We start from the raw sequence: 10,715 nt of genomic DNA, 5'->3' as shown, positions 1-10,715 counted from the left end.
TCATGGTGGTTAGCTTGAAAGAATCTATCCCCTTTGTAATTAAGGCCTGTCCAGAATTTCAAATTTCTGGTTCTATGATTAGTTCACATATAGAAGAAACGTTAGATACTTTATATAAAGCATCTTTTAATGTACGAGCTATAATAACTGACAATCATGCAACAAATGTTTCAGCATTTAAAATTCTACGTTTAAAGTTTGGTGAACAAGATAATGAAATATATTTTACTTTTATGGGACACCGGGTTTACAATTTATATGACAGTGTTCATTTACTGAAAAACATTAGAAATAATTTATTAAATTCAAAACGGTTTGTATTTCCACCTTTTGATTTTATTGAGTTTGATGATATTATTCATGTTGAAGCTGGAGAAATTTCTTGGAGTTTTTTGCATAATGTTTATGAGAAAGATGAATTGTTACCTGCTAACTTAAAAAAAGCTTTCAAATTGTCTGCCCAAACTTTACATCCAGGAAACAACAAACAAAGTGTTCCTTTAGCTTTAAATATTTTTGATGAAACCACCTCTGCTGCAATCATCAGCTATTTTCCAAACGAAACTGCAGCTGCTGGATTTCTAAGGCTTATTAATATTTGGTGGACTATTTCTAATTCAAACGTAATGTTTAATACAAACAATAGGATTGGTAATGCAGCTATTCCAGGTGACAAAAAGTCGCAATTTTTTCGAGTTTTTGCAACATGGATTAATGAATGGAAAAACTTGCAGTTTCAAAGATGTAATAAGTATACTTTATCTGCTCAAACAACTAATGCATTAATTACAACACTGAAGGATACTGCAAGTCTGATTGAAGATTTATTTTCAGAAGGATATAAATATGTTTTAACTAGAAGGTTTCAAACTGATCCATTAGAAAGACATTTCAGTAAATATCGACAAATGAGCGGTGGAAGATTTTTAGTCAGTTTACGTGAAGTTCAAAGCTCTGAAAAGATATTATGCATGAAATCCTTAATTAAAGCCAATATCAATTGTTGGACGAGCAATCTTAAACTTGATACAAAAATTGACAAAAATGAACTTTTAATAAAATTGGAAAAATATAGCAATGAAATTCAAGAGAATGAGCTTTGTCATGACTCTTACGAAGTTGCAATCAATATATCTGGTTACATCACGAAAAAGATTGGGGATAAATATAACTGTTCTAACTGTCTGAAATCATTAAGTTTCAATAAAGTCTCAACAGAATATCTGGAAATTCTTTCACGTGGTGGTTTAACAAAACTTTCCAAAGAATTAGCTAACTATGTTTGTAATGGGTTTATAATTCTGGACACTGTAAAGAAAATGTTATTAAAGTATTCCCATGATATAAAAAATGCATCCTTGCTTGCGCTAGAAAAATATCAACCAAGTGATAGTGATTTTATGTGTTTAGAACATGAGGAATGGGGAAGGCATTTGGTAAACACAATTATTACCAACATATATTTTAACAATGAGCAACAAATTAAAAATGGAAACATTAGAAAAAATGAAGTTGCTGCCTTTAAAGTTCGACAAACCAAAAAAGACAAATGAATAAACCCATAACAACATAGTATATGTATATTGTTTTTTTGAGAAACAAAAGAAACTTGACTTGATTAATCTTTTTGTAATATATGTAAATGCTTTCAGTAAATGTGTACATTTAAAAATTATGCTAGTTTTACTAACATTTTTGTTAATTTTAGTTGTTTGAACCAATAATTTTAAGACTAAGATTTTGCAGATTAAAATTGATGGCTAAAATAGATAGTTCATTCGGCTTAATGCAATCATGATTTATTATTAGCTAACTGTTTTAGTGTTTGAAGGTTAAGAATTTTGGTAATTGTAAAAATTATAGCTAAGAGCAAATTATTTAAATATTATTAATGTCTTTATAGAATTACCTTCAGGTTTTGATTCAAAAGCTAATAACCTAAAATCGGCCCACTAATTTTTTGCGTTCAAGGCAACAAATCCGGCCGTGTTATATAGTAGGCCATGGTTAATGACATCACTATTATTATCATTATTATTATTAGTGACATCATTATCACAACCCTAACCTTGACGAATGAGTTATTGAGAACTCTTTTAGGTTATTCGTTAATTTTGAATATTAGAAGACCATTTGTATTGAAAGTTAAAAATGTGAAACTAAGTGTAAAGCAGTAATTGAGAACTCTTTTAGGTTATTCGTTAATTGTGAAACTTAAAAGACCAATCCACTATGTCGTAATTTTATATAAATGTGTGGCCAAAAATAGTTTTGAAGAAAGTAATAACTTTTATTTAATTTTTTTTATCTTTATGTCATTTAAACTAATTTCTTAACTTATTCAGTTCAAACACCTGGACGGTGGTGCGTTTTGACCCAATTTTAAGAGTTTTATTATAAAGGTACAAATTTCAAATTTTTTTTTTTAGGTAAATTTAATAAAGGAAAAATTTTTAAGATTTGTTGGGCCCTAATGACTGTTTTTTAGGGACAACTCCGAAAAACTAGCCGCACCACTGATTATAATATTACATTGTTTACTGTTTATTTATTATATTGTTTTTTTATTTATTTGTTTATTTATTATATTGTTTATTTATTAAATTATTTATTTATTATATTTTTATATTTATTATATTGTTTATTTATTATATTTATTATACTGTTTATTTAATATATTGTTTACCACTGATTATAATATTTATTATATTGTTATACTGATTATAATATAAATTATATTGTTTCGTTGGAGCAGGTAACTTGTAAACATTACACTCACAGACCTAATTAGTAAACTGTGTAGGCCATAAATACCTAAGAGGACACTAGTACTTCTACAAAACTTCTTTTAATTTTTAAAAAGAGAATATATAAAATATTCTCAAAGTGATAATTTTTCATAATTTTTTCACACGTCAATGTTTTCATCTTCCAAATAATCTTCATTAGTAGCTTCTAAATCGTTCATTATTTCATCTTCTAAGTTAATAATTTCTGTTGGTTCCGATAATTCTAAGTCTGAGGATTCTAGTTATGTCAGTTTTATTGATTCCTTATTGTCCACTTCTAAAGTTAAAAAACTCTTTACTTTTTTTGGAAGCTTGAGCGCAACTTTCTTCGTCCGTCAAGATTCCAAGGAGATAGAACTAATTAAAGGATCGGATGATCTTATTGAACGGTTAAAGATATCTTTAAAATTTGCTTCTCTTGAACATTTACAAGCATGTTGTTCACGATGTCGTCTGAAATATTTGTTTTGGCATTCAGATGCTTCCTCGGCCAAAACTCCCAAGGGAACTGGCGAGATTATCATTATTTCTGCTCCATGTGCAAGAACTTTGTGAACTGTTGACGGCATTTTATACCAATCATACAGATCTAAATATCGACGGTATACTGTTTTACAGTATAGCTCAAATAACTCTGGATTCAATGTTTGCTGACAACTTATTGCAATTAAGATATTTTTGAACATTTTAATATTTGTTTTATTAATCCCTAATATTTCGCTTAGTTCTTTTGGGTAAGATGCTTTTCTACAAACATTTCCGGTGGTAGATGTTCCTGCTCCACTAACTGCGGGGAAATCAACTCGGAGATGCTTCCTTTTGAACATTAATAGCTGGATAAATTTCTTTTTATTATCGCATAATGTCTTAAATTCTTTATTTACTCTCCATTTTTTGAATTCGAGTTGGTATGAAATATGTAAAAGACACTTTAGAAATCTTATCCAACCATGTAACAGAGATATCCCATAGATAAGCTTACCTTTTTTTTGCTGTAAACCCACTTAGAAAGTTCTTCAAACAAGTCATTGCATTTGGTGTAGCTCCGCAAATACAACAGCACTGCGTTGACGATGTGTTTGTTATAATTGCTAAAACCTTTCCATTAATCCTACACAAAATAAAATTGAAATCAATAATAACAAACTTTCCATTAACCAATTCAATATTCACTGAATGCAAATCCAAAATATCATTTTCTATTTGACATTTTTTTCCTAAAACGACTACGACAGTTTCTTTGATGAAATGAAGTTCAATTGGCCTACAAAATCTTACACTATGAGGCATCCCAGCCGGCAAATAACGTTGAAATAACGTTGAACTTCCCAGCCAGCATCTCCACGTTGTTTCAACGTTGAAATTTGGTTGAAGCGTTGTTTCAACGTTGTTCAACTATGTCTCAACGCTAAAAAAACGTTACGATTTAAACGTTGTTTACTTAACGTTGTTTCAACGATAAATCAACGTTGACAAAAAACTTAAAATAAAATCTGTCAGTTAAATTGGCGCCTAAAGTAAAAAGAGTTAAAGCAAAAAAGAAATAAAGCAATATTTTAGTATAATGTATATATAATTTAGCATAGTAATATAATTTAGTATAGTGCAAAACAGAGGGTGTTTATGTTTGAAATTTTGAATTTTCAAAAACGTTTTATTTAGTATTCAAATTTCTACTTGTTCTTACGACAAAATAAATTAATGGCTTATTTAAGAAATTGGCGAAAATGCCACTCTAATGTTCTAGCTCTGGCAGAATCATCTTCTAGTAGTGAAGAAAAGAAAGTCGAAAAAAGTAATGACAATTCAAAATTTACACAAAATATCAGTTAAGTAGAAGAAGACAAAAATTCGGAAAGCGATTATAAAAGTGAAGAATTTCTTTATGAGAAAAAATGTTCAACAAAACTTGTTTGGTGAAACTATTTTAAATTATAGAGTTTCAAAAGAGAGTGTTATATTTTCTTACAGATATAAGAAATCCCAAAACACAGTGACAAAGCCTGGTTATAATAGTGAATTTATAAGCCAAATAAGTTTTATTTTGTCGGTAGCTAAATTTGTTGAAGTGGACAAGATATTAGATGACGAAAAAAACACAATCACCAGGAGTGAGATTTAATAAGTATTTTATTAAATAGTTATATTATTTAGTTTCAAAACTTTTATTAACTTTATGTCTACAACTTTATGTCAAAACTTATAAAAACTTATAACTGTATATATTAGAACAATGGCTTCTTATTTGGTAGTATAATTTCAATGGTTCAAGGGCAATTAATGTTAAATGTCTACAGTTTCATTTTCATTAATATGATTATAATACATTATGAGTGAGGTTAGGCAATTCTTACAACTAGATGCTATTCCTGGTGTTAACTTGTTATTCAGATCAGGACTGATTATTTTTTTCTTGTTATACTAACAGAAGTTTACCAGACTATATGGTGCTATGAAAGGTATACCTTTGTAAGATATATAAAACATTTTTATTTTTATTTACAGCTTCTATTGAATACGATGAAGCAACTAAACCTTTAATTGATGGCATTTTGTCTGACTTCTTAAAATACGCTCCATTTCGAAAAGGTGGCGGAAAAGAAACGATATTAGATTGATTGTTATAAATATTTACATATATTTCAATAAAGAAATATTTTCTTGTTGTCTACTAATATTATGTTTTCAGTGTTAATTCAACATTACCAAAAAAAAAATTTCAGTGAAAAAACGTAGAATTGAGTTGATGTTTCAAGTAAAATAAGAAAAGCTTAACTTATAATATTTTTATTTTCAATAAAAACAAAAATAATAATGATGTGGTATTAAAAATCGGTATTAGTATTAATGCTTATTAGATGAAGATGTGTAAAAAATAAGTTACAAGTTATTATTTGGTCTTTAAAATTGTTTGAATGATAATTTATTATTTATTGAGATGTTTTCTTTTTTAGTTTTTGTTGCTTTTATATTATCAATCAAACTAAGTTATTGTTGTGTTATTTTTTATAATAAACTTTATATTATATTTTATATTAATAATGAATATTACCTATTTTTGTTCAATATTCTGTATTACTCTTATGTAGTTAATTATGTTTTAGCAACCTGGGATTCTTTCATTATTTTCCTTTGATGCCTTGAGTTATTTAAACATAATATATTCAGAACTATGCAGATTAATAGAATAATAAATATATTCATAAAAATGAATTTAAAATATAATAAATTTATAAAATAAAGAAAAACTTATCTTTGCTAATAATGTCTACTAATATTATTGTTTAGCAAGTATCATGGTTTTAAAATGTCAAGATTTAGCTAGTTTAACTAGTCCTGTTAGTACATTTATATTATGGTTTCTTCGTTTTTGTATTAGTTCATATAATATTTTCAAAATCAAATATGTGGAAAGGAGCTGTTTGGAATGAATATTTACAAGGAGAAGAAGGTGTAATTCCATCTAATGGGATTTATAATAAAACTGTTTATTGGTCTCCAGGTACCAAAGCATTGACTACACTAAAATGCTGAGAAGAATTGGCTTAAGTTTCCTCAAATTAAAACTAAATTCTCTTCAGGTATTACATCTATATATTACAATTATTATTTTTTAAATAATTTTGTTAGGAAGAGTTATTTTGTTGATACAAAGTATATAAATATTCATCAGAATATGTAAATTCAAAATTTTCACAATCCTGTTTGCTTTCTGAGGCATTGTAATAGTTATATGAATAGTTATATGAATATTTATATACTTTGTATCAACAAAATAACTCTTCCTAACAAAATTATTTAAAAAATAATAATTGTAATATATAGATGTAATACCTGAAGAGAATTTAGTTTTAATTTGAGGAAACTTAAGCCAATTCTTCTCAGCATTTTAGTGTAGTCAATGCTTTGGTACCTGGAGACCAATAAACAGTTTTATTATAAATCCCATTAGATGGAATTACACCTTCTTCTCCTTGTAAATATTCATTCCAAACAGCTCCTTTCCACATATTTGATTTTGAAAATATTATATGAACTAATACAAAAACGAAGAAACCATAATATAAATGTACTAACAGGACTAGTTAAACTAGCTAAATCTTGACATTTTAAAACCATGATACTTGCTAAACAATAATATTAGTAGACATTATTAGCAAAGATAAGTTTTTCTTTATTTTATAAATTTATTATATTTTAAATTCATTTTTATGAATATATTTATTATTCTATTAATCTGCATAGTTCTGAATATATTATGTTTAAATAACTCAAGGCATCAAAGGAAAATAATGAAAGAATCCCAGGTTGCTAAAACATAATTAACTACATAAGAGTAATACAGAATATTGAACAAAAATAGGTAATATTCATTATTAATATAAAATATAATATATAGTTTATTATAAAAAATAACACAACAATAACTTAGTTTGATTGATAATATAAAAGCAACAAAAACTAAAAAAAGAAAACATCTCAATAAATAATAAATTATCATTCAAACAATTTTAAAGACCAAATAATAACTTGTAACTTATTTTTTACACATCTTCATCTAATAAACATTAATATCAATACAAATTTTTAATACCACATCATTAGTATTTTTGTTTTTATTAAAAATAAAAATATTATATCAGTTAAGCTTTTCTTATTTTTCTTAAAACATCAACTCAATTCTACGTTTCCATAACTGAAATTTTCTTTGGTAATGTTGAATTAACACTGAAAACAAAATATTAGTAAACAACAAGAAAACATTTCTTTATTGAAATATATGTAAATATTTATAACAATCAATCTAACTTCCTTTCTTTTCTGCCACCTTTTTGAAATGGAGCTTATTTTAAGAAGTCAGACAAAATGCCATTAATTAAAGTTTCAGTCGCTTCATCGTATTCAATAGAAGAAGCTGTAAATAAAAATAAAAAAGTTTTATTCATCTTATAAAGGTATACCTTTCATAACACCATATAGTCTGGTAAACTTCTGTTAGTATAACAAGAAAAAAATAATCAGTCCTGATCTGAATAACAAGTTAACACCAGGAATAGCATCTGGTTGTAAAAATTGCCTATCCTCGCCACTGTGGCTGAGAAGGCATATTAGGTTTGATGGAGTGTCACCTGGGATTTTTTTACTGATTAAGTATTGATTTCATTATATTAACATGATTTAATCATATTTAAAATTAGTCTCACTTGCTAAGAGTGAAAAAATCACAAAACTATGAACCCCCTCCCCCAACAACAAAAATGAGGGGGTTGTTAATTTTACATGGCTACAACTCTTGAATGCCAAAGTATTTGTTGATGAAATTTGAAATCTATTGATTAATTTTGATTTAGTTTATGTCAGTAAAAAAGTTTTTATTGAAAACCTATTTAACACAGGTGGGCATCGGATATCTAAAATTGTGGGTTATATTTGTCCCTTTGCTCCAATCCCACAACATTTTCTAAGGCAGCTTTATTTTTGCAATATAATAAAATTGAAAAATTTTACAAAGCATAATTTCTATAACTCCAAAATATTATCATCTTTTAATTCCAAAATCAACAACAGCAGTTTTTAATCTATCTCCATAATCTTTATGATCTATATTACGTTTATATCTTTGCCACGTATGCTTAAACTTTGCATGAATCGCCTCACCACACTGTTCTGCATACTTTGACAAGCCGCATCCTGCGTGCTTTACAAAAGGAAAAACATGGCAGCATATAATATGGATTTTCCATGACACTGATAGTGTCTTTCCGAGTGAAGAAGCTGTCTCTTGTAGGCATAAAAAAGCATCTTTAAACAACGCTATTTTGTGTTCTGAGTCAGGATCGAGATTTCTTCCAAAACAAGCTTCTTTTACAGATTTAAAAGCTCTTAAGCTTTGGATTACAGGAAGTAGATAAGGTACTTTAAGTTGCACTTCATGTTGAAGTTCATCAATCAATTTTAAAATTTTATTTCCATTATTACCATCCCAACCAACTCCATGATATCCTCTTTCAATTATATAGTGTTTTTTCAACCACAACTCAAAACCATCCCACTCAGTTAAAAGAAACCCAGTTATTTTATCTACTGCTCCAATGAGAAGATGCAGCTCAGGTGGAGGAACTAAATTTTCTAGAAAAGTATTTTTATCAGTGTTAAGATATATTAGGCGTTTGTTCACAATGTTATAAAATTCCTTCATGGACGATCTGATAGATCCATTTTTAATATATGCTTCATAACAGGAATCAAGATTGTCAATAGTTTTAAGAGTTCCTATATCAAGCGTACATTTGCCACTACACCATAAACAAGCTTTTTTACCTGCGTGCGATGAAAGACCAAATAATACATTGGCACATTTAAGATCAAAAGCAATATAATAGTTTGCATCCTCAAGATTAAGTTTCTCAAGCACTAATCTAAGGTTTTCATATTTTTAGGAATATCTTCAACAATCGCTATAATAAGAACTTTTTGAACGCCACTATTCATAAATTTATTTTCAGATTCTTGTTCTTCAAAAACATTCACAACAACTTTAAGGAAGCCTCCTCCACCATCTAAAGAGACTCGTACAAAACCTACACATGGATCTAAACCTCTTTCTTTGATAATATGCAGGATTAAATCAGAGGTTTTTTTAAGATATACTAAATCTATTATGATAGCTTCATTCTGGTTAGAAACAAATTCAATTTGTTCTACGCTATAAAATTCATCTAGTTGTTCCTTAAGATTATCTAGTTTTTGAACTATATTTCCTTCCACAGAGTCTCTTCTATTTAACCCAGGTCTAATTGTAGAACAAAGTTTTTTAGTTGCATTATCAGAAAGTTCAAGAGAGACTTGCAGTTCCATGACTGTTTGAAGAGAAAGTTGTTTACTGCTTCTGTTACTCTTTAAATTGGGAGCTCCAACTCTAATAGAGATAGGTGTTCCTCGTGTTTTTAGTTTAAAAAATGTCCTATTTTCTATACCTTTTCTCTCCATCTTTTTTTTAATTAAAGCACTGGCTATTTGTTCTGCATATTCTCCTAATTGTAAACAGTGACCAATTAAGTTGTCTACAGCAGTAGCTTGGGTACACTGATGAGAAATGCCTCGTCCAGTAACAAGAAAACAAATAATGCATACGTTTTCAGCTACTTTTGGTTCACTAAATGTTGGAATAGTGACACCCAAACATGGATCAGAAGATCGCCTTTTGTTGGCCCAATCAATCTAAAGCATTTCAGACTATAAATTAACAAAATTCTACTACAACTTAACAATAAATATACAAAGAGATTTGTTTGTAATAATTTGCTTTAGTTATCTTATATATTAAAATATATGTCTAAATATATATTATAAATAATGGATTGTTGAAATTTATTGCTAACAATTGCATAAACAGGAATAAATGAACACCAATATAGTACATCCACACACACAAATATAACTTTTTTACATAAAATTGAAATAGTATACATATAAATTATATGTATTATAATTTATTATATGTATTATAATATAATAATTATATGTATTATAATATATAATTAGTATTAGTATAAAAAAATACCTTAGCAACTTGAAGTCCCCATGATCCCCAAGAAGTATGGCCGCTCTTAAGAAGGTATAAATTTCGTTTACAACTACCACATATGACATTAGGAAAACTCATAATATTTTTATCATAACCATCATATATGTAGAGTTTGATAATATCTTGTATTCGATTGGTGACTTCAGATAGCGACATCTTAGATACATCTTTTTTCAACCCAACACACTGCACAAACCAAATTACGTAAGAAACTGTTTCCAGACATAATATATTTGATACTTTTATTTAATAAGTATTATTACTTATTGCTAAGAGTAACATCCAGACAATTTTCATTAACGGAGAAGCGCTCTTTGATTTTTTAGCTTATTGAAAAA

The 10,715-nt window shown here is 27.9% G+C and overlaps 1 protein-coding gene across 1 annotated transcript; it reads right to left on the bottom strand.

The window, feature by feature from the left end:
* Positions 1-8,260: 8,260 nt before the first annotated feature.
* LOC136087174 (uncharacterized) lies at positions 8,261-10,715 on the bottom strand. Its single transcript, XM_065809672.1, has 2 exons — positions 10,354-10,715; positions 8,261-10,010 (listed from the first exon to the last, which is right to left on the bottom strand). Exons 1-2 carry the CDS (start codon positions 10,531-10,533, stop codon positions 9,204-9,206), a joined length of 987 nt encoding a protein of 328 aa, XP_065665744.1. The 5' UTR covers positions 10,534-10,715; the 3' UTR covers positions 8,261-9,203.

This window comes from Hydra vulgaris, chromosome 11 (assembly GCF_038396675.1).
Source record: "Hydra vulgaris chromosome 11, alternate assembly HydraT2T_AEP".
Lineage (NCBI taxonomy): Eukaryota > Metazoa > Cnidaria > Hydrozoa > Anthoathecata > Hydridae > Hydra > Hydra vulgaris.
Note: the sequence above shows the minus strand (reverse complement) of the source record. Positions and strands in the feature narration are given on the sequence as shown.

Excerpts from the sequence above, each read along its gene's own strand:
- LOC136087174 (XM_065809672.1), bottom strand. The coding sequence starts at position 10,533 with ATGTCGCTATCTGAAGTCACCAATCGAATACAAGATATTATCAAACTC. Across the intron at positions 10,011-10,353 it reads GGGGACTTCAAGTTGCTAAG|ATTGATTGGGCCAACAAAAG; the intron begins GTATTTTTTTAT and ends GAAATGCTTTAG.